The sequence below is a fragment of the Dipteris shenzhenensis genome, chromosome 4, assembly GCF_047967505.1.
Source record: "Dipteris shenzhenensis isolate YYH24624 ecotype China chromosome 4, Dip_SZ_1.0, whole genome shotgun sequence".
Classification (NCBI taxonomy): Eukaryota; Viridiplantae; Streptophyta; class Polypodiopsida; order Gleicheniales; family Dipteridaceae; genus Dipteris; species Dipteris shenzhenensis.
Window position 1 is genome coordinate 10,753,316 of NC_141599.1, and position 25,277 is coordinate 10,778,592.

Consider the following 25,277-nt stretch of genomic DNA (forward strand, 5'->3'; position numbering starts at 1 on the left):
GACTCAGGGAAAATGCTGGAGGGAAAGAAAGAGCAGCACGAGGGCTGCTGCACTAAAGGGGCTACCAAGAAAAAAAAACAAGTTGACTACAGCAGTATATACATGAAAACCATTATGTTAAGGATGTCACATCCATAAAATCATATGGCATGACTTCAAGTCGGTGACAATTAGCAGGAATGAGAAATGCGGGAATTCTACATATGATAAAAGCATGAGAAGATTCTTTGCAACTTGTGGTAAAATCTCTGGATGGATGCTCCAATATTTATTCCAGGTCATAACGGGCATGTTCAGTGGGAATATAAGTACAAGATATCAAACCCATGATCACATTTTATTACAAAAGTTAGCATATGCAATGTGCTCTTCCATAGCATTTGAGGTTCTGTAAAAAGTCGAGTCATCTGAAAGGACTTTCTTAATGCCATTCCCTTGATTTACAAAATGGATTGGAGCAACAGGTACACGAAACCACCATTCTTTCAACCTCCTCATGTAGCTTTCTGTGATCTCTTGATGAAGAGGCAAGTGCCTGGTGAACGTGGCCCAGAATATTACAACTAAAATAAGCTTGCCTGGGAGAATGGCTAACAGAGATGCCAAAATAATGAGAGATAAGATAACCTGATCTGTAGCCTGCAAGGGTAGAAATACAGAAAAGGAGGATCATATAACATTCCCTTCCACACAGGAGATGTTCAAATTTTGCAAGATACACGAGAGTTCATTACAGATTGTCAGTGGATCTATTTTATTTTGCAGTTAGGAAAACATCATATTTCAAATAAAAACACAAAGGAAAAAAATCCAAAAGATAAGTCTCAACCTAAAACAACATAGAGCTGCACCCATCCTGAAGGAACTGATAGAACCAAATGAAAACAAACAAGAAAAAAGACCAAAAGTTCCGACACAAGTGGAGCAGCTTGGGCTTCAACTGCTCACCATATGTGTATGTCTTCCAGGACCATGAAATCAAAACCAAACTTTAGAAGCATCTTATGTATCAAATCACTTTGAAGATGGGAGCACGATAGCATTAGTGAAAGTCTTCATTACATATCACACAAAGTGTGACTCCAACATTGAGCTTGCTTTGAGGGTCTATGGAGCGACTATAATCAAGCAGCTCTGTAGGCTTACATACAATGCTAAAGACAGCAGGATGATGGTGGACCAGGAGAGCTTACAACCATGTTAGCACATTCCGAGATACCACAGAAGACAATATCAATAACCAAAACCTACAGGTGCAAGACCAACACCTATAGGTGACTCATAATGGGATCAAATGGTGTTATATAGATGTACACCAAGAGCAATAAGGAAAAATGCAGGGCTGCACAAGTCAAGCCAAAAGCTAAGCATGAACTCTATACAAAGATGGGAGCTTAAAAATCTGATCTTTTAAGGTGACATAATGATGATAGAGAATAGAAACGTGACCTACAGGTGCAAGGCCAACACCTAGAGGTGAGTGGTAATGAGATCAAACAGTATTATGTAAGTGGTCACCAGCAGCAATAAGGAAAAACTGCAGGCCTGCAAGTCCTTTTTTTAAAAAGGAACCTTCTATTAATGCTTGAAAGATTTCATACAAGACAGCAGCCCCAAAGGTGCTGAGTATGGAAAAAACCGGAAAAGGCTGAAAGAAAGAAAGCGGCCTGTTCTAGAGAAACCCAGCTCACTGCCTAGGGGATCTCTAAAACTGGGGCTAACAGCCAAGTGGGAGGACTATACAGCCAGTGAATCCCTCGCAGAGTGAAGATGTAGAAAACACCTACAAGCCAAGCCTTGCAGAAACGAGCATGCCTCTCAATAGTCGCCCTAGAGCCTGGAGTCCCACACTCCTAGGTGGACCGTAGAGTGTAGATGATATCCTGCCAAATGGCAACTAAGGTAGCCGAGGGTGGAACCGGGTGCTCTCCCATCACAAGACTGCAGCGAGCCACCACCCAAATGTTCCAAACCGTGATGCTGGCTACCACCTCCCAAACACTGTCTTCCCTAGGAGGAGGAGCTAGGGTGTTAATGGGGACTGCCTCGTGGAGTGCAATCCACTGAATGCTCTAACCCTGTATCCGGTCAGCTGGGGAGATCTCATTGATTTGAAACGCGTGTCCTCCCTCTGTCAACCAAGCCACCATCCCCTAAGTGTGGTCTCTATGCAGACTCTGCATATGTGTCATGATCCTGAGGGCTCTCATCCAGATCCTCATTGCGCTATGATAGCTCCATAGGCAATGCGGGATAGTCTCCAAGACACCATCAGAGCAACAATGGCACTGCCCCTCCACTCGCATCTGCTCCAACCATGGGCCGATGGGCAGTCCTTCGTGGGCTGCCAGCCAGAAGAAGTATGAGATCTTCCTCGGCCGCAAGCTGGACCACAACAACCGCGTCCACAACCTAGAGCGAACATCCCTGGGCACTCTCTGGGTCACCTAGCGTCTCTCCCTTGAGGGGGTCCACCTCGCCGAGTCCATCTGAAGTCTCCTACCAATCCATGTGGTGTAGGAAAAGAAGGACACCTCATCCACCGTCTCAGCTCGGCCGCCCCTAGAGGGCCAGAACCACTCTCTCGGATCCCACTGGACCTCCCTCAGGGGTCTACCCTCCCATAGCCAAAGGCGCCATCTAGAGGCGTCCTGCTTTGAGATACTGGGAGGATCAATGTGCCACTCCTTCCCCAAGCGTCCTACCACTCTAATCATCTTCCAGTGTATCCCATCAAGACTCCCATCCATCTCAGGGTCGCTCCCAGTGCGGGGCTGAAGTAGGCCTCCAAGTCCTACACGGAAGAAGCCAGGGTGCGTGCTGCCGTGCTGCATCAATATCCTCAAGGGAACACCAGTACGGGAAAACTGCCCCAACCATCTGCTGTCTCTCCAAATGTGAAGTCCTTCCCACCAAGACTTAGGAATGGCTAAGTCAATCTCGCCCATCCGCTGCCCTGCCCCTCGCAGATGCGCTAGGGCATCAGGCCTCGCCTCTGCCTTCATAGGTAGTCTTCTCCAGCGACCAAAAGACGCTGCTGGACCACTGTCCCACTGTGCCCAACCAATGTGATTTCGCTGCCCGAGCATACATCCCTCCTGATCTCTGACCTCTGGGTGCCACATCAGGGGCTAGCACTCAAACTCCTCTCTGCATCTGGGCGGAGCACATATGAGACCCCCTGCTAGTCTCTGCCAAACCTTGTGAAGACTCCTCATCAGGGGGGAGGCCTTCCCCGTAAGGGTGGCCTCTAAAAAGATCCATCTATGTGAAGGCCCCCAGTGCGTGGGGTGTTCCTCAGAAGCCCTCGCTACTGTAAGAGGAGCTTCCAAGGCTATGCACCTGGGGTGAGGCCACGAACCACTAACTTGCCCAAAAGGGCTCTGCTCTACATCTCCGGATCAATGATACCCAAGCCTCCCAATGCCTGTGGCATGATCACTGTCTGCCAAGCTACTCAGACCCTAGTGTTTCTCGTGCCGTTTGTGACACAACTTAATCTATTTGCTCCTAACTGATTCTTGATTCACGGGCATAGGCACCTCAATTTTCCTCCCAGCCAACCTTGGTGGTAGCAAGCTCTCAGCAAAATCAACAGTTATGTGAAGCTCCTGCCTACTAAATTCCACCAAGCCCCAAAATTCTCTAGATGGATCTAGTATGCCACATGTCTTCATTTTAGGGTCCTTCCTTAATGCATCATTTACCCCTCTCTTGGGATATCATTGAAACCATTTGCCCCTAGGCACATTTAATGCATTTAGGTCCCTTTAGTCTTAGGTTCACCTAGTCTAGTGCCATATCACCCTCACCAAGGACCTTGACCTTTATTCCTTTTTTATCATTTACATGAAGCCCAAACAAATATAATACAAACATTGATCCTTTAAAGGAAAATGCCGACTGACCCTTCCGAGGTAATGTTACCTCGACTTGAGCATAACATTCCTTCCCTCTTTAGGCATCAACTTCCTCGATGATAAAGTATGGGAACACTCTCCGTAACTGGTATACGGATTCCCAGGTAGCTTCTGATAGAGGTAGACCATGCCATATAACCAACACCGTGGGTATCTTCCGATTGCGCACTTGCATTGTTCCTCGGTCCAGGATTCCTATTGGTTTGCGTCTTGCATTATCCTCTATCTCCTGAAACAAAACAACACCCTCGATTAGTGAGTCACCTATATGCACAAATTTCTTTAAACGAGAAACGTGAAACACTGGGTGCACCTTACAACCCTGTGGTAATTCTAATTTATAGGCTACCTTGCCTATTCTTTTTAGAATTAACCATGGCCCACAATATTGAGGTGATAATTTAGCACACTCTCCTGCAAAAGTGCGAAGGAACTCTGAGAAAAACTTTTTCTCCTTCCTTAAATTCTCTAGCGGATCGGTTTCATCCGCATACGCCTTAGCTCTATCCATAGCTCGGCGGATGTTAGCTCTCGCAAACGCTAGCATATCTCGCATCTGAACCACAAAGTTCGCGGCACTAGGCACTTTCTGAGGTATTCCAACTATAGTTGGATTCGCTGGTCTATAACCATAGTTCAGTTCAAAAGAACTGAATCCTGTAGAGGAATGTTTTCTATCATTGTAGGCAAATTCTAACAGTGGCAACCACTTGTCCCATGTATGTTGCCTCAATGACACATATGCTCTAAGCATATCCTTTAAAAATTGGTTGATTCTTTCCGTCTGACCATCCGTTTCTGGATGATCCCCACTACTCATTCCCAACTCAGTCCTTAGTGTCTCAAACACTGCAGTCCAAAAATGACCGGTAAATTTGACATCTCTGTCTGACACTATGGATTTGGGTAATCCATGCAAACGAAATATGTCTAATTAAAAAATCCGCCACTTGTGGGGCACTATCAGACTCTCTACTTGGAATGAAGTGAGCCATCTTGGTAAGACGATCAACCACCACAAGGATAGAATCATATCACAAGGATAGAATCATATCCACCTTGTGTCGTAGGCAGACCTAAAATAAAGTCCATGGAAATGCTCTCCCACTTACCTAGCGGTATCTCCAAGGGTTGTAAAAGTCCGGGTGTCTTCACCCGATCTGCCTTACTTACTTGACACGAAAAACAGCGTGTCACATATTCATGAATATGCTTTTTCATCTTTGGCCAAAAGAAATCTCGTCTCACGAGATCATATGTCTTCTCGACTCCTGGATGTCCCGCACATGGGTTATCATGGCATTGTTGAATGACTCTCTGCCTGAGATCATTCTGATTAGGTGTACTACTGCCTTGCCATTTCTTTTCAGCATACCATCCCTTATGGCATATCTTGCATAAGTTTGGCCTTTTCTGGATGCCAGGTCATCCTTTTCCCCGGTTTTTAATACATGAGACTTAGGCCAAAGGCTCTGGACGAACTCGTCCACCTTTTGAGTTTCTCTAATCTCGGTCATTAGAGCACTGTCTAATACCGTGAAACTCATATTATGCATAATGCGTGACAACGCATCAGCAACTGTATTATCCTTCCCTCTTCGGTACCAAATCGTCAAGTTAAACACCTGCATGAGTTCTGCCCACCTAGCTTGGCGGCCTCTCAAGTCAGGTTGTTTACAAAAATATTTCAGAGTATCGTGATCAACATCAACATAAAACTCTGACCCATACAAATAATGTGTCCATGTTTTCAGAGCATGGACAACAACATACAACTCTAACTCATGAGCTGGCCAATTTTGTTGAGAGGGAGAAAGCTTCTTGCTTTCAAAGGCTACTGGCCTTCCCTCTTGAAGGAGAACTGCTTCTGCCAATGCCACTTGCATCGGTTTCAAGGAAAAACGGTTTCTGGGGATCAACTATTTTTAACACCGGTCCTGAGACCACAGCTTGTTTTATGGTGTTAAAACTATCCTGTTGATTCTACCCCCATATAAAAGGTACTTTATCTGAGGTTAGATCAGTCAATGGGGATACTATATCCTTTGATATGCCTTCGATAAAATTGAACAAATCCCAAGAATGATCGCAAAGTGGTCAAACTCTGAGGGATTGGCCAAGTCAGTATCGCAGCCACTTTCTTTGGATCCATTTCTACCCCCACAAGAGTAATTATGAATCCTAAATATTCAAGTTTTACCATGCACAGTATAGTTTTCTTTTTATTTACATATAAGATTGGCTTTCCTCAAAGTACTGAACACTATTCTTAAGTGTTCATAATGCTCAGTAATACTCTTACTGAATACCAGAATATCGTCAATAAAATGTACTACAAACTTTCCAATATACGGACGTAGTAAATTGTTCATAAGCATGACGAATGTAGCTGGAGCATTGGTAAGTCCAAAGGGCATTACCAAAAACTCATAATGTCCAAACCTACTTCTAGAAGTGGTTTTATGCACATCCTCGGCTCTAATACGGATCTGATGGTAGCCACACTTAAGATCTATCTTACTGAAAATTATGGCCCCATGTAATGCATCTAGCAAATCATCGATCCAAGCCATCGGATACCTGTGCTTAATAGTGATATTATTCAATGCTCTGTAATCTATACAGAGGCGAAAAGTATCATCTTTCTTCTTCTTTAATATCACTGGCAAAGCAAAAGGTGAGAAACTTGGTTGAATCTGCTCCAACTTGAGGTATTCTTCCAGTTGTCTTCGCACCTCCGCCTCTTCAGTAAAACTCAACCTATAGGGAGGTCTATTTACAGGTTCTGCCCCCGGGATTAGTTCAATCTTATGCTGAACATTCCGCTCTGGAGGTAACCCATAAGGTAGCTCATCCCTAAAACAATCAGAGAACTCCTCTATTATTTGATCAGCCAGCTTGGCCATCTCTTCATTTTGGACAACATCAGTGCCAACCGAAGAATCATCAACCGGCTCTACCGATGCTGTACAAAGAAACAAAAACTCTTCTTGAGCTTTTTGAATTTCCATCACGGAAACCAATGGTCCTTGAGGTATATCCTTTTCACCTCGTAAGACATACAACACATCATTCATCTTTTTTTTTTTTTCAAAAAAGAGACTTCTATTAAGTAAGAAAGAAACCCGCTAGAGCAAGCTCTGTGCAGAAATACACCATGCTAAGCATGTAATAAAAAACACCTCAGAGGAATGAGGTAGAAAGAAACCAAGGCTGAGGCTGAAAATGCCATCTCAACCCTGTAGAAGTATCAGCAAAGAAGGGAGAGTCTCTCCAATCTCTGAGAAAAGTAACTCTCCTGGAGGAGGCTGCTCGAGATGATCCCTGCATGGTCGCCCAAATGGCCATCAGAGTGTGTATCATATCTATCCAAGTACTGGACAAGATCCGAGAAGGGTGAACCTGAGAACCCTCCAAAGCCTCAGTGCATTTGGCTCTCCAAATGTGCCATGCTGCAATGCTAGCTAGCATCTCCCATAGGAGTGAGCAGCCCTGAAAAGAGTGGCCGGAACATCCTCTAGAGAGCATGACTCCACAAGGTGTCATCGGATGTGAAGAGCCCAAGAGGAATCAAGTCTCCCAAAAAATACTTGGGGCCCTGAAAGAGCAATCCAAGCCACTGATCCCCAGGTCATATAGAAAGGTAGGCGAACAAAAGTGCTGAAAAGTCTTGCAATCCCCTTCCATATGATTCTCGCTTGTCTGCAATCCCAAAGGCAGTGTTGTATTGTCTCCAAAGCAAAAAGGCAGCGAGGGCAAGAAGGGTCAGCTTCGAGAACCTGGATCTCCAATGGTTTACTGCTATCCCACCATGAATAGAAAGCCAAAAGAAGAGAGTGAGTTTTCTATTCCGGTGGGATTTCCAGAGTCTCTGCCAAAAAGTTTTTTGCAAGTCAGCAGGAATCTGAAAGTTCTCCCAATGATGAGCTTTGGTGGGCCTCCAACCCCTACAGCTGAGCTAGAATTTCCTGGCATTACTGACCGTGTAACGAAAGAAGGGGAAGCCCTTCTCTCGGTGCCCTTCATCTATCCATTCCCAGGAGCTGACCCTTCTTGCCCTCACTGCCTTTCTGCTTTGGAGACAATACAACATTGCCTATGGGATTGCAGACAGGTGAGAATAAGATGGAAGGGGATTGCAAGAGTTTTCAGCACTTTGGTTCGCCTACCTTTCTATATGACCTGGGGATCAGTGGCTTGGCTTACTCTTTCAGGGCCCCAGGTATTTTTTGAGAGACTTGATTCCTCTTCGGGTTTTCACATCCGACGACACCTTGTGGAGTTGTGCTCTTTAGAGGATGTTCCGGCCACTCTTTTCAGGGCTGCTCACTCCTCGGTCGACTCTCCATGGGAGATCCTATTGCAGCATGGCACATTTGCATTGCCAGATGCACCGAGGCTTTGGAGGGTTCTCAGGTTCACCCTTCTCAGATCTTGACCAGTACTTGGACAGATACGATACACACTCTGATGGCCATTTGGGCGACCATGCAAGGATCATCTCGAGCAGCCTCCTCCAGGAGAGTCACTTTTCTCAGAGATTGGAGAGACTCTCCCTTCTTTGCTGAGACGTCTACAGGGTTGAGATGGCATTTTCAGCCTCAGCCTTGGTTTCTTTCTACCTCTGAGGTGTTTTTTATTACATGCTTAGCATGGTGTATTTCCGCACAGAGCTTGCTCTAGCGGGTTTCTTTCTTACTTAATAGAAGTCTCTTTTTTGAAAAAAAAAAAAAAAAGAATGGTATTTCACCTTATAAATCCATTTCGTGCCAACACATTTTCCCCAATGGGCACATCAACCAAGTCCCACATGGCATTCTTGTCAATGGATTTAATCTCAGCTTCCATAGCTTTCTGCCATGCCGGATTATGTAGAGCATCCTTGAAGCTCTGAGGCTCATTTTCAGCTTCCATCATTGAGGTCATCAAAGCAAAATTGACCTTTTCCTGATTTTTCTGACTGCTGGCCCTGGTTTTCCTCAAAGTAGGCTGATCTTTAGCATCTTGAATGGTCAACCTTGCCCAACGTGGAATAGATTTCTCTGCTGTACCACTCGGAGCTGCATCAACATCTTTAGTGGCCTCATGACGTTGATAATACCTCCAACTGTCTATTCTCATTAATTGGCTGCAAATCTGAAACATTTGAGGGAGAGCCATCCTCAACATGTGGCAAGCCATATGAACTATGAGAAGTAGGGAAGCATCAGGAGACTCCATCTCATCATCCTCAAACTGAATGATGTCCAAAGAGGTGTCATCGTATGGTGGCAAGTCTGCACTAGCGGGCTGCATGCACTCATTCTCAACAAAGAGAACATCTCTGCTGATTATTACCTTCTTGGTAGCGGGATTATAAAGCCTAAATCCCCTGCTTTCAGTGCTATACCCCACGAAAATGCATTTGACACTCTTGTCATCAAGCTTTGTCCCATGTGCATTTGGAACCAAAGCATATGCCACTGAGCCAAAAATTCTGAAATGACTAACCTTTGGCGTAAAGCCATACAAAGCCTCAAATGAAGTCACATTAACCAAACCTTGGATAGGGCATCTGTTTTGAATATAAGTGGCTGTCACAATTGCTTCTCCCCAAAAAGCCTTTGAGACTCTCTTGCATTCCAGCATGCATCTCGTCATTTCCATGAGAGTACTGTGACACCAAAAATTGATATTCTTTAGTTGGCATTGGTATTGTTTTCTTCTATGTTTGATAAGAGCTTGAGTATCAAGTGAAAGCCTAGCGGCTCTCACTTATTTCTATTTTCTAAGATATTGTATGGTATTGAGAGGATGAGTGGAATGGATCATTGTAAATACCATGTGTATGAATGATAGATACCTTGGTATTGATTCCTCTTGGGCTCTTCACATCCGACGACACCTTGTGGAGTCGTGCTCTCTAGAGGATGTTCCGGCCACTCTTTTCAGGGCTGCTCACTCCTTGGTCGACTCTCCATGGGAGATCCTAGCTAGCATTGTAGCATGGCATATTTGGAGAGCCAGATGCACCGAGGCTTTGGAGGGTTCTCAGGTTCACCCTTCTCAGATCTTGGCCAGTACTTGGACAGATACGATACACACTCTGATGGCCATTTGGGCGACCATGCAAGGATCATCTCGAGCAGCCTCCTCTAGGAGAGTTACTTTTCTCAGAGATTGGAGAGACTCTCCCTTCTTTGCTGAGACTTCTACAGGGTTGAGATGGCATTTTCAGCCTCAGCCTTGGTTTCTTTCTACCTCATTCCTCTGAGCTGTTTTTTATTACATGCTTAGCATGGTGTATTTCTGCACAGAGCTTGCTCTAGCGGGTTTCTTTCTTACTTAATAGAAGTCACTTTTTTGGGGGGGAAAAAAAAAAACCTTGGTATGGGGTGAGAGTTATTTGTGTATGGGATATTATGGGGTTTTTAGAAAATAGGAAGAGTGAGTCATATAAAGAGGTGGGCTCATGTCCATGTGTTCCAATAATATAAGAGAGGCCACATGCCAAGCATGTGGAAGGCATGTGGAGGAGTGTGGAGTCAAGAGGATTCCTTTTAGAATTCCTATGTGGACTAAGGAGGATGTGGACATATGGAAAAGAGAGGGTCCCTATGGGCTCCATGTGGGGAGACTCTTGACTTTCTCAATATTTTAAGAGTCTTGAGCATCTTTTGATGGGACACATGGCAAGATTAGCCAAAAAGGACATGGATGGTGACATACGGGCTTATGTGATTGATGGGGAAAGGAATCTACAGGCAGCAATTGTAAATGGGTGAAGGAGGGTGACAAAATCTCTATAAAAGGAGCCCTCCTCTCCCTTGTTCATCATCTCTTCCACCATTAGGCCTCATGTTGCTGTAGCTCTAGTTTCCTCAAGCCTCTTCCATGAGCCTTCGCTCCCTCTTGTAGAAGATATTCTCTTAGGTAGACTCTTGAGTCCATCTCTCTCTAGTTCATTCTCTCTTTATGAGTAGTCTTGGAGCTTCCGCTCCCTCTTGTACGTATGAAACCTCTTCTTCTCCCTTGTGTTTGTAGTATTTAGTCTCACTATATTGGTGATGAAGGTGACTTCAGGTTCTCTCTCTTGAGTGTCCCTTCCCTTTTTCCATTGATTTCTCTTCCAAAGTGCTCAGAAGTGTTGTCTATTCGATCGCTCATTGCGCATACATGGTTTATCTATTTCCCAAGCCACAAAGGGGGCTCTTCCTTACCTCCTAGGCAATGTCTATGGGACTTGGATCATTGATTAAGTCTAATCATGGAGGTAGTATTCTCCCAAGTCGGCACCAGTAGAAGGAGTAGGTGTTTTTCATGACAGTCTGACCCCCTGTCAGTATTTTGCTCATAACTTTTCGCTCGGTGGTCCGATTTGGACGAAACTTATATCAGCGTGAATCTCTCTTCAAGAAGCATCATCATATGTCTTCATTTATTGTATTGTATGTCAAAAAAAAAATCTATGACTCTGTGTGTGTGACTGTTTCTTTTTTAGACAGTTTTTACACCCGTCCAATAAACTGCCCATATATTTCCAACCGCTTCTCTGTTTCTTACGAAACTTATATCAGAGCGAAGCCCAATTTAAGGTGCATCTCCATATGTGATTGAATATTTTATATCATGGCTTTCATGAAAGTTATGGGTCTCTGTGTCTTATGACAGTTTGGAGAGTGTTTTGAGCTAAGTGTAAAGGTGTCTTTGAAGGAGGTGCAATGTTTCCTCAGAACCTACCCATCCGACCCAATCAGCCCCTTCAAACTCCTTGATATATATCAGTTCATGTCATGTTGAACCGCAAGATCTTCTTTCAACAACGTATCGCTCTTCTCTTTGGCGTAGACTCGGCTTGCTGAGATTATGGGCTCTACTGATCCTTTCCTTCTCCCTATGCTTGAGTACAATATCACTTGGGATGTTACCATCTTCATTCTCATCTAAGGGAGGATAGTATGGTGTGGTCTCTTGGTATAAGCTTATTTTTAATGTCCCTTTTCAAATAATGAATATGTCTATCACCTAGTTCAAAAGCAGTAGGAAGTGAAGAGGTGCGTAAAGTTATTACCCCCAACTCATGTCACAATACGATTCTTCCTCTCAGGGAGTGGATTCTGCTGTGGCGTGTAAGGGCATGTCAAGCGATGTTTAATCCCATGTTGCTTCAAACATCCCTGGAATGCATGTGACATATACTCTCCCCCTCTATCTGAGTTGAGTGTTCCAATTCTAGAATTGGTTTGGTTCTCAGCCATAGCTTTGAACTCCTGAAACCAATAGAACACCTCAGATTTTTCCTTCATGAGAAAAAGCCATGTGGACCTTGAGAAGTCATCTGTAAAGGTCACAAAGTACCTTGCTCCTCTATGAGTGGGAATAGTCATGGGGCCACATACATCACTGTGCACTATCTGCAACACTCTGGTTGCCTTGACCTAATTCTTGCCTTGTTTACTGAATGGCAAGCGATGCAATTTGCCAAGTGCACACCCCTCACACACTTCCCTGAGTCATATTATTATTGTACAAGTAGGACAATGCCTTGTGATGGACATGTCCAAACCTGGCATGCCATAAATCAGCCTAGGAAGTGTTTGCTACAGCCAATACCTTCTGATCATAAGGCTGAGTATCAAGCTTGTATATGCCTCTGTCATATGTGCCTGTTGCTACAACCTCATACCCTTTCTTTGGATCCTTGATCCTGCATTGGTTAATAGAAGGGATCGTGGTAATACACGATAGATGATACCACGGGTCCTCCATGAACCACGGAATAATGGAAAGCTTTTCGACCAACATATGTTGATCATGGGCAATGTTTGAAATTGAAATTAGATTTTTCCTCAAATCTGGAATATACCAAACATCTCGGATATACTTAACTTTCCCATTATCAAGCTGAATAGGAATGTGCCCAACTCTGATGATGTCTTGAGAAGCATCATTGGCACACGTAACTTGTATGCTATGAACAGGTGTGATGCTCTCAAACCACTCCTGGCGAGGAGTCATGTGCTTACTAGCACCACTGTCGATATACCATGTATCACTTGCAACGAGATGCTTGCTTCAGTCCATATAGAGCCTTCCTGAGCTTGCATACCTTGTGCTCTTGTCCCTTCACCTCCAAACCTTGGGGCTGATGTACATAGACCTCCTCTTTAAGATCTCCATTGAGGAATGCGGTCTTGACATCGATCTGGTACACTGACCAACCATAAAACACAGCAAGAGAGATGACAGAACGAATGGTGGTCATCTTGGCCACTGGAGCAAAAGTCTCCTCATAATCTATCCCCTCCTCTTGTGCATACCCCTTGGCAATCAAACGGGCTTTGTATTTCTCAATTGTGCCATTTGAATGGTATTTCACCTCATAATCCATTTCGTGCCAACCACATTTTTCCCAATGGGCGCATCAACCAAGTCCCATGTGGCATTCTTCTCAATGGATTTATTAATCTCAGCTTCCATAGCTTTCTACCATGCTAGATTATGCTGAGCATCCTTGAAGCTATGAAGCTCATTTTCAGCTTCCATCACTGAGGTCATGAAAGCAAAATTGACCTTTCTCTGATTTTTCTGAGTGCTGGCCCTGGTTTTCCCCAAAGTAGGCTGATCCTTAGCATCTTGAATGGTCAACCTTACCCAACGTGGAATAGATTTCTCTGCTGTACCACTCGGGGCTGCATCAACATCTTTAGTGGCCTCACGACGTCGATAATGCCTCCAAACATGAGGCTGTCTATTCTCATCAATTGGTTGCAAATCTGAAACTTTTTTTTTTCCCCCAAAAAAGAGACTTCTATTAAGAAAGAAACCCGCTAGAGCAAGCTCTGTGCGGAAATACACCATGCTAAGCATGTAATAAAAACACCTCAGAGGAATGAGGTAGAAAGAAACCAAGGCTGAGGCTGAAAATGCCATCTCAACCCTGTAGAAGTCTCAGCAAAGGAGGGAGAATCTCTCCAATCTCTGAGAAAAGTAACTCTCCTGGAGGGAGAGCCATCCTCAAATCTGAAACATTTGAGGGAGAGCCATCCTCAACATGTGGCAAGCCATCTGAACTATGAGAAGTAGAAGGGGAGTCCCTCTCATCATCCTCAAACTGGATGATGATGTCCAAAGAGGTGTCATCGTATGGTGGCAAGTTTGAACTAGCAAGCTGCATGCACTCATTCTCCTCCTCCCTTCTCCTTCTCCTCCTCCTCACCCCTCCTCCTCCTCCTCCCTCCTTCTCTCCCTCCTTTCAGCAAAGAGAACATCTGTGCTGATTATTACCTTCCTGGTAGCGGGATTATAAAGCCTAAATCCCCTGCTTTCAGTGCTATACCCCACAAAAATGTATTTGAAACTCGTCATCAAGCTTTGTCCCATGTGCATCTGGAACCAAAGCAATCTCACTGAGCCAAAAACTCTGAAATGACTAACCTTTGGCTTAAAGCCATACAAAGCCTCAAATGGAGTCACATTAACCAAATCTTTGGTAGGGCATCTCTTTTGAATATAAGTGGCATGCAGCAAAAATCAGAATTGGTCATGTTGGTACTATATGTGGATGACATCATACTCACTCACTGGCAATGATTTGCAGCAAATTACAGCAGTGCAGTCCGCTTTATGTCACAACTTTGACATGACAGATTTGGGTCTATTGCACTATTGTCTTGGCATTGGGTTTTGGCAGACCCATGATAGTATTTCTATGTCACAGACAAAGTATTCGAAGCGGTTGTTGCAGAAATTTAAAATGGAGAACTGTAAGCCTGTGGCTACTCCATTGGAAAAGCGACTCAAGCTGAGTAAGCATGATGCTGCTGAAAAGTTTGATGGCACTTTGTACAAGCAGTTGGTTGGCAGTTTGATATATCTATGCTCCACATGGCCTGATTTTGCCTATGCCACAGGGCTTTTGAGCCAGTTCATGGATTGTCCCACGATCACACATTGGAATGCAGGAAAGAGGGTTCTCAGATATGTCCATGGCACTCTCTCTCTTGGCTTGCATTATGCTTCAGATTGTGATCTAAAGCTGAGTGGTTTCATAGATTGGTCAGGGGACATTGACGACAGACGATCCACTACTGGCTATTGCTTCTCATTGGGTTCAGCCTGTATCTCATGGCTCAGTAAGAAGCAAGAGCGAGTCTCTCTTTCCCCCGGTGAAGCAGAGTACAAGGCTGCAAATTCAGCCACTATGGAGTTAATGTGGTTAAGGAAGCTTTTGCATGACTTGCATCATGCACAGGATGGCGAAGCAAACTCTATCTCATGGCTCAGTAAGAAGCAAGAGCGAGTCTCTCTTTCCCCCAGTGAAGTAGAGTACAAGGCTGCAAATTCAGCCACTATGGAGTTAATGTGATTAAGGAAGCTTTTGCATTACTTGCATCATGCACAGGATGGCGAAGCAAACTCTATCTTCTGTGACAGCCAGAGTTGCATTGCCATAGCCAACAATCTTGTCTTTCATGCTTGCATGAAACACATTGAAAATCATTATCATTATGTACGGGATTGTATTTCTGATGGCTTCATTGATCTCATCTATTGTGCACCTGAGGACAATGTGGCGGATATCTTCACCAAAGCCCTGTCAACAGATCTTTTCTTATGACTCAACATGGCTTGGGGATCAGAGACATTCTCACAATGTCAAGGGGGGTTGTGAAGTGATTCACAATGACATTGTTTTCATGTACTCCCATAGGTTGCATATCCATCTGGATGAATTTGTGCAACCATGGTACTTTAGGTAATGTAGGGTACACCTGAGATATTTCCAGGGTACTTTGAGTCATATCTTTGAGGGGGGATTTGTAAAAGATTACAAAGATATGGTGTTGTAGGCATAAAGTCAACCCTATGGTTGACCAATAGTACTTGGGTACTATATATACCAAGTACTTGTATTGTTTCATTTGAACATTTCTATTGGAGCTTTCTTGTGTGTGCACTCTTGCTCACTTGTGTTCACAACCTGTCTCCACTTTGTTCCTACACTTGCTGGCCTCATCTCATCCCCACTAACAATATCCCACAAGCCCTTACCAACAAAGATGTTCTTAAGCATGAATGACCAGAAGGCATAGTTTGGTCCATCCAACTTGTCACCCTTGGACAAATTGCCAAAACTGTATGAAAGAGTTGACATGATGCAAAATGGGATACCCACAAGTTGCAAATGTACTCGCAAAAAGAACTGCAAGTCCCAAAAGTGCAACTGGCTGCAAATTTGCCTGCAAATCCCAAACTAATACTAGCTGCAAATGCAAAGTACAAGTGGCTGCTCTGAAATGCCACTGACTGCATAATGCAATCACTGCAAAAATTGCATCAACCAATCACTACACTCTACTGCAATCTGAAGTGCAATCCCAAACTGAAAATGCACAACCCAAATCTGAAAGAGCGCACCCACGAGTGCTCAAATGCATCCAACGGAGCTCAAAAGCATCCACAACTTTGAAGTAACTGCAAATGCGCCCGACAATGCAGAGTATCTACAAATGCACCTAAGATTGCAAGAGTATGGGCTGCAAAAACAGTCCCGAAGCGAAATACACAGCTCAAAACACTTACTGAAAGTGCACCTTGGCCCGGAATGCCTGCAAAACAGTCCACTGACTGTGTGGGCAAGCTGGAGATGAAAAAGGAGTTGAAATGAGTTGTTTGGAGTTGAATGCAGTTGTCGGGAGTACTTCTGAACACAATACACGTGTAGAGAAGAGCTTGGAGAAGTATGGAGATGCCTGGAGCTGCTGGAACACACCCGAGAGAGATTGGAGCTGAGAAAAGGTCTTGATCTAAGTAGAAACGCCCAAAAACAGCCGAAAACTGCTCGAATCGCCTTCTAACAAGTCGTACGGGTTCAAAATCAGGTTCCGACAAGTCATACAGACTTGCGGCACTGTCGCGCAATTGTACAGACAGATCCGTACGGACTGTACGGATGGGGGAAAAAGACAGGATTTTTTTTCCCCCGCCTAAAATGATGTGGGACAGGCTCTTTTTTTTTTTCCAAGAAAGAGACTTCTATTAAGTAAGAGAAAAAACCCACGAGAGCAAGCTCAAAGCAGAATACATCATGAAATCATGAGGATAAATAAAACCTCCTCAAAGTGAGGTGGAAAAAAACCAAGGCTGAGGCTGGAAGTGCCACCTCAACCCTAGAGGAGTCTCAGAGAAGAAAGGAGAATCCTTCCATTCCCTGGCTTGTTTTTTTTCAAGAAAGAGACTTCTATTAAGTAAGAGAAAAAACCCGCGAGAGCAAGCTCAAAGCGGAGTACATCATGAAATAATGAGGATAAATAAAAATCCCCTCAGAGTGAGGTGGAAAAAAACCAAGGCTGAGGCTGAAAGTGCCACCTCAACCCTATAGTAGCCTCAGAGAAGAAAGGAGAATCCTTCCATTCCTTGAAGAAAGAAGCTCTCCTAGCTGAGGCTGCACGGGAGTCTCCCTGCATACCCGTCCATACGGCCATCAAAGTATGTACGGTGTCTCTCTAGATACTAGCCAATGTGCGCGAGGGATGAACCTGAGTACCCTCCAAAGCCTCTGTGCATCTGGCTCTCCAGATATGCCAGGATGCTATGCTCGCTAGAATCTCCCAGGAAGTATCCACAGAGGCATGTACAGCTGTAAAAGGAAGGTGTGGTACCACATCCAACGAACAGGACTCAATCCGATGACGTCGAACCGAAATGGCCCGAGAGGAGTCAAATCTCTCATAGAAAACCTGAGGTCCTGTAAGAGAAAGCCAAGCCACTAAGCCCCATGTCATAAAAAATGGGGAGTGGGCAAAGTGACTGAAAATCTTGGCTACCCCCATCCAAATCATCCTCGCCTATCTACAATCCCATAAGCAACGCTGAATAGTCTCCGAAGCAGAGAGGCATCGAGGGCAAGTAGGGTCGGCTCTGAACCTGGACCTCCAAAGGTTCACTGCAATCCCACCATGGATAGAAAGCCAAAAGAAGATAGTGATCTTTCTATTCTTGTGGGATTTCCAGAGTCTCCTCCAGAAGCACCTCTGCAGATCCACAGTGATATCAAATGTCTCCCAATGAGGAACTCTGGAAGGTCTCCAACCTCTACTACTGAGCTGAAATCTCCTGGCATTACTGACCGTGTAACGAAAGAAGGGGATGCTCTTCTCTCGATGCCCTGCATCAATCCACTCCCACTCTCTGGGGTCCCACTGCAAATACCTGATGGGAACTCCCCCATAGAGCCAGAGCCTCCAAGACCCGGTGGAGAGTAGCCGGGGGCATCTCTTCCAACATGCCATATCACTTAAACTGTGTCTACCCAAAGCTCTGGAAGGGCTGCCTCAATCTGCAAGATCCTCCCTACACTCCCTCTGAGATGTCCTGTCAACCTTGATTTGGTCTCCTCTGGAAGCCTGCAGAAAGCTTTCCAAGACCCCGTAGATGATGCAGGTCCCCTCTCCCACCTGGACCACTGCATGTAGAGGAGGCACCTAGTGGTCTGCCATGATCATCTAAAATACTTGCATTCCACATGATGGGTTGCCTATCAATCTCTTCACGAGAGGAAGGAGGAATCCTCCCAAGAGTGCTTCTGAAACTGGCCCAAGCTTTCAGAATGGCAACCATGAGAGGGGACGAAGGTGATCTGAGGTGTGCTGTGGTGAAGATCCACCTAACACTGCTCATCCAGTCTCCTCCTGAAGAAGGTGTGCACCTCTGTATGCTGCTGATAAGAAAGTCCTTCCACGGTTCTTGCCCTCGCATAAGTCCCCGCACCACCATCTTGCAAAGTAAAGCTCTGCACTATAAATCTGGATCAATAATATTGAGACCCCCTTCCTGTGTAGGGAGGATGAGGGTCTCCCCAGCCACCCTGGCTAAGGCATCTGCTGTGCCATCAAGCCCACTCCAGAGAAAGTTTCTGATTGGTCTTCTGAGCTGAATAATGGAGTCGCTAGAACGGCACCAGCATGAACAAACAAACCAGGCCGTGGCCAAGAGGACCTGGTTGACCACCACAACTCTAGAGGCAAGATCTAGCTTGGCTGAGCTCCAAAAAAGAAGCTTCCTTCTGATGCTCTCCAAAACAGGAGCAAAATGCTGCGTGGTAGAAATATCCAAGCCGACGTGGCAGCCCAAATACCCGATAGGCTCACCCCTCTGAACCCAAGTGAATCCTATGTCAAGCCCCCAAACTGGAGTGTGCTCATCACTGATCCAAAAGCCATTGGATTTATGCCAATTTATCTGCGCCCCTGCCGCCAAGAAAAATAAATCCAATGCTGTCCTGAAAGAAGTGAGCGTCTGTGGAGTGGCATCCAAGTAAACTGCTATGTCATCTGCCAACTCACTGTGAAGTAGCTCCTCTTCCTTTCTGATAGGAAGTCTCAGCCCAAAGATGTCAGCTTGAGATCTAACATAGATACTCATAGCTTCAGTCACGAACAAAAAAACGAAAGGAGCAAGGGGGCATCCCTGACGGACTGATCTCGAAATCTGAAATCTCTCACCCCTTACCCCACCAATAAGTACCTGGCTGTGGGCTGATCTGTACAAAGAGGAAACACCTCTAATCCAAGCATCAATAAAGCCAAAGCGTAGAAGGGTGCCCTCTAAAAAACCCCAATCTACTCTGTCATAAGCTTTTTCAAAATCCAAAAGTAGAATGGCAAGATTCTGGCCACTCTATATGGCCCACTCTGAAGCTTCCCAGAAAGAGAAAATGTTATCAAAAATGCTTCTGCCATGCACAAATCCCGTCCGAGTGTCATGAATAAGATCAGGGAGAAGGGGCTGCAATCGGAGGCAGGGTGGCATAGAAATCTGAAGCTATGCGTAAGACATCATCAGGCTCTGTCTGTAAAACCCCATGTGAGTCAATAAGCTGGGATACACTCTCTCTACTATGTCTAGGGCCAAGAGTAGAGAAAAAGTGTTTATTGACTCTACCACCCATCTGAATCCAGGAGGACTCCCATGCATGAAAGGCATACTCTGCTCTCTGATCAAGCAATAACTGCTGATGAGCCCTTGCTGCAGCAAGGCGCTCCTGAATCCAAGCATCTGAAGGCCGTTTCTACTCTTCCCTCTGCAAAGCTGCCAACTGCTGGCGAACACCAATCTCACGTCTGAGAATATCTCGTCTCTTGGTATAAGCAACTGAGCGATAAAAGTCGCTAATACCAGAAAGGGCAGCGGCTACATGTGATGGATATGGCTGCCCACCCTGGACATGAGAAACCCATATCTGCAGGGCTGCCTTTGTAAGGTCCTCCTCTGTGTAAAAGGCATCTGGAATCCTGATGCTGGCAGGCCGGCCTCTCAAGTGAGGCTTTGAGATAGCCAGCACAACAGGAAAGTGGTCTGAAGTGGAAACCCCAGCAGCAATGCATACTGATCCACCTCTGTCTAGTGCCCAGTCATCTACATAGAATCTGTCAATGTGTGCATGAATAGGCATCTGCTGTCTCCTGTTCGACCAAGAGAATAGGAGGGACTGTGGCTGAATAAGAAAGGCATCATCCCACCAAGTATCTCTGCCACAGAAGTGAAAAAGGAAGGCATCCCAAGCTGCTCTCTCCAAAGAGTGCAGTCCGCCTTCTCTACCCCCTTTTTTGTCTGACGGTAACTCGACCATGTTAAAGTCACCTCCAATCACCCATGAATCCACAATGGGGGCCCAGGAGAGCAAAGTCTTCCACATAAGGACACGTTCCCCTCTAATGTTGGAGGCATACAGGTTAAGGAAACCAACCTTACGCCCTCCAATCAAAAGAATAATCCACTGAGCTCTAGAGGGAATAATGACTCTGTGTCCAACAACTAAGGGGAGAACTGACTACAAAACTGAAATAGAAGTGTCCCCCCTGGTGCCCAAGGCAGGCGACCAAAAAGTATGGCCAGAAAGCAACTTGCCTGACTTGGCACAATCTCTAGAATCCAGCTTGTGCTCTTGAATAAATAAGATATCAATGGAACCCCCAGTAACACCTGGATGAAGCTGATCCTGAATCAGCTGTCTACGGCGGCGATGTGGGACGCCACCTAGGCCCTGTATGTTCCAACTAATAATCCTCATCGACGGGAGGATGTAGAGTGGAACACCTCACCCGACCTAGTGGTGGAAACAAACCCCTCAACAGGGGAAGACCTCTTGCTCGAGGAGGGAGGGATGGAACCAAGTGGCGGAAAATCAACAAGGGAAAGAACCCTGCCACCTGAAGAAGAAGCCCTGTCAACAGGAAACCCAATCACTGGCTCCCCAAAAGTAGCGGGCACAAACTCCTCCTCTGGGAAATCTGAACCATCTGCTAGGGCTGAAAACGAGTTCCTGTGAAGCAAGCCAGACACCGGAGTGCGAAGGATCCCTTTTGAGGGAAGAGGATCAATAGTATAAACCATCCCCTTCCCCCTATCCAAGGGAGGAAGTGAGGACTGCTCTCTATCATGTGTCTGCCCAGCCGCGGAGACCTCTACTGCCTCAAGAAGAGCGTCTGGCACCGCTGGATCTAGGGAAGAAGCTACAACCAGGGAGGAGGTCGAAGCTTCAGTGTCTCGAACTGTGCGAGGTGAGACTGGAGGGATAGCTCGAGGTGGAGCAGAGTCCACTAATGTACCCTCGTGAACTGAAGGAGGGATCTACACACATGCCGGAACCCACTGGAGAGCATCGCGTGCCCCTGAGGTAGGTGGGGATCAAGGAGCAGGTGATGGATCTATACCACCCCCCTGTCAAGGCCGAGGAGCAGGTGTTGGACCTGTACCACCACCACCCTGAGGAGGACCGCCATGCGAAGGTCGAGGAGCAGGTGCTGGACCTGTACCACCCCTCTGTCAAGGCCAAGGAGCAAGTGCTGGACCTATACCACCCCCCTGTCCCCCTTGTCGAGGCCATGGGGCGGTAGCTGTACCAGAGTGCTTCTTGGGCCTTTTCTTCTTCCTGGGGCAATCCCTGGCAAAGTGTCCACCAATGGTCCTGCATATCCTGCACTGGTCTTGTCTGCCTGAAATCTCTACTCTCTGGCGAAAAAAGGAACCATCCGGGCGTTGGATCATAACATGATCCATCTTGAGGTTAGGATCCTTACAGAGGACCCTAACTCTAGGTACCCCATCAGCCTTGGTTGCCTCTGCTACAGTCAATGGCAACCCAAGGAGGGGTGGGATCTCAGCAACTGCACCAAAATGCTCTCCAATAACAGAAAGAAGTCGATGGTAAACCTGGGGAAGCCCGGGGAATCTGATGAAGAGTGAAAAGATTTCCTTATCTGCCTCCACTGGGTCGAAACCAATATGAAAGGCTTCAAAGAAGATCTTCCTGTGTCCCAGGTGTAAAAACTCAGCCTTGAGCATAGTGCTCGCAGCCTCTGGAGTGTCAAAAATAACCTAGAAAAAACCTCGTCCCAGAAGACGAACATCTAACAATCGTGGAGTGAGGTCTGGGGGGAGAGCCGCAAGCATCCAGGGGATCTGGAGGGGTGAGACCCAAAGATGCGTGCTAGCAACGTGGTAGACATTCAATCTCTACATCCTTCTTGAGTTGCTGCAACTCGTCTTTAGAAAAGGTAATAGTTTTCGCGGCCGGTGGAGGTGGAGTAGGATTGGCTGACGGAGTAACCATCGCCAATCGAGGTGAGGAGGCCGACTCTGACAATTTGAAGGCTCCTTCCGCTCCAAAAAAAAGCTGCGGGAGATAAGGGGGTAGAAAACAGGGAAAGGAGGTGAGGAGGGAGAGGGGGGAAGGGGCGAGGAGGGGAGGGGTAAAGGGGAGAGGCTGAGAGGCTGAAGGGGATGGGCTGAGGGGCAGGGAGGGGGCTGGCTGAGAGGGAGAGGAGAGGGAGAGGAAGGAGAGGGAGGGGCAGGGAGGGGGCAGTGCAGGCTGAGAGGCAGGGAGGGGGCTGTTACCTTATCACACGACCACCTGTCGACAGGCGTCGACCACATGACGACATCTGTTGACCACATGTTGACCATGTGTCAACACAAGTTAGCCACGCGATCACACGGGTTCATCCAGGAGTACTGTCCGAGGCTGTCAACCACAGGTCGACACATGTTAACCACAGGTCGACACATGTCAACCACAGGTCGACACAGGTCAACCAGGAGTACCGTGTCCAAAGTGATCTCATCAAGAGCTACGCACATGGAGAGTGAGCTTAGCACATGGAGTAGTCAGGAGTATTTATATTACACAGTGGTTCAGTGATACAGTGGTGCAGTGGTGCAGTGAACCAACTCACCTGCACATGGAGAATTTACACCATTGGGCTGGCGAGTCAGGGAGTCAGAAAGTCGCCGAAGCCATCAAGAGGTGCGGTGAACCAGCTCACCTGCACATGGAGAATTTATACCATCAGGTTGGCAAGTCAGGGAGTCAGGAAGTCACCGAAGCCATCAAGAGAGCCAGCGGCGCAACGGCTATCCTCAACAGCTAAGGCGATAAGAGGATGACCAATGGGAAGAAAGGGGGGGATTCTCAGCGAAGAAGGGACCCTCTAAGGCGGGGGATGAGGATGAAGGAGAAGAGAGAGAGAAAAGGAGGCATTCGGCATTCGGCACGAGAGCGAAAGAGAGGAGAGTGAGGAGAGATAGAGGCTAGAGCTACGAGCTCGCCAAGGAGAGAATGTGGAGAGACTTGTGTGTACCTTTTGTCTACTATGGGGATAGACCTGTGTATTCTGGTGATTTGCGACTTGTGTATTCTTGTGACTTGCGACTTGTGACCTGGGGACACGTCCAGTGATATGTACATTGGCCAACTCGGTCACTCTCGCATCTCTCTTGTCTCTTCCGGATATGGGGATTGTTCACCAGTGTAGGATTTTCTTATTTTGCTTATGTTGTGGAGTTCACCGGTGATTGTCATTTAGCATAGTGCACTCGTACGACGTCGTCGTTCACTGCAGTATAGCATACGACACTCGCACACTACTGCACGGTGCACTCTGCACGATCCATTGCATTAGAGCCTTGCAAAACTCATGCTTCTCACGCCAGTGGCCTTTGGCCTCCGGTAACACCTCCGGAAGGATAGGAACCCCTCCCCTCAAGCAGTTTATGGCGATCACGGTGGGACACTACTGGTATTGAGTAGCACGAGTGAAGTGGTGATCTAGGGTCCTAGAGAGAGGTCTTATGCCGAGTAGTTCTGAAACCTTTGAAGGAGCTAGTGAGAGAACTAGGAGGTACTTGAGGAGAGTGGAGAAAAGACTTCCGGCAGACCAAACTAGGTACAAGAAGCATTACGTGCGACGTAAGTTTGCGAAGCCCTCAACTCGAGCACAAAGTGAGCCCACTGGAGCAGTAGCCCGAGCAAGTAACTTCATCGACACTCTCATTGACTTGGATCAACAGGAACCCTGGTGGTCTGATCCAGACTCCGGAGAAGAAGAAGTGCAAAGCGGAGAACAGGTGAAAGAAGAGGGTACTAAGGACGAGGGCTCCTCAAGGACTCATCAAGGTCAAGGCAGCCCCTCTCCTCCTCCTGCAACAATGTCTTCATCAACCACCTCTTCTACCGGAGTGGTGACTCCATCTGCTCCCGCCTCAACCTCTTGTGGACAAGCTGCTACCTCATCTGTTATGCATAGCTCCGGGCTCCTAGCTAATCCTTCTTCTACATCTATTCCATTGGGGGGTACTTTTGCTCCGGCCATGCCTTTACCTGCTATGATGGTTTCATCTCCCTTTCCATCCACACCGGTGTTGCCTTTTCCACCACCTCCTTCCTTCCCTTCTGCCTACTCATCCATGACTTCAGCTCCGTCCGTCTCTTTCCCAAATGCTCTCCCATCCTCTTTCACCCCCACATCTTCCATGTTCTCACCCTTTCCCTCTGCAACACCGAGACCCCCCACTTACGCGCTACCATCTGGGTACGCTCCCTCTATGACTACATCAGTAGTGACTTCCCCATTGTGGTCCTCCACAGGAGGAGTTGTCGGGGTGGTCTCCTCCTTGGGAACACCAACACTCATTACAGCCCCATCGGGACTCCCTCCAACTCTTGCATCTTCTCCAACCTCTCGGGTGGGGATGGCCGTTCTCAGTCCCCCAGACAGAGCTAGACTTCTTGAGCTACTCAACAAGGTCCACGTGAAGACTCAAAAGTTCAAAGGCCACCTCCATGAGGATGCGGAAGCTCATGTGAGGAAGTTCCTCACAGCATGTAAAGCTAAAGGTGTGGAGAATGAGCATGCGTTCCTCCACATCTTTCCTTCGTCATTGGAGGATGCAGCGGATGTATGGTACAGTCAATTTCCTCCGGACCACTTCTAGACGTGGACAGACCTAAGGGAGGAATTCTTACGCACTTTCAAGTTGGAAAAATTCGAACACATGATTGTCCAAGAGTTGTCCCCACTGACACCATGAAGCCTG

At 46.5% G+C, this 25,277-nt stretch overlaps 1 protein-coding gene across 1 annotated transcript in view; it reads right to left on the minus strand.

Annotated features, from left to right (window-relative positions):
• Positions 1–265: 265 nt before the first annotated feature.
• LOC147902446 (uncharacterized) overlaps positions 266–25,277 on the minus strand; it is a 134,629-nt gene continuing 109,617 nt past the window's right edge. Inside the window, exon 10 of the mRNA XM_087373491.1 lies at positions 266–639. Coding sequence (XP_087229617.1) covers positions 331–639 — 309 coding nt within the window. The 3' untranslated portion in view covers positions 266–330. The remainder of the gene's footprint in view (positions 640–25,277) is intronic.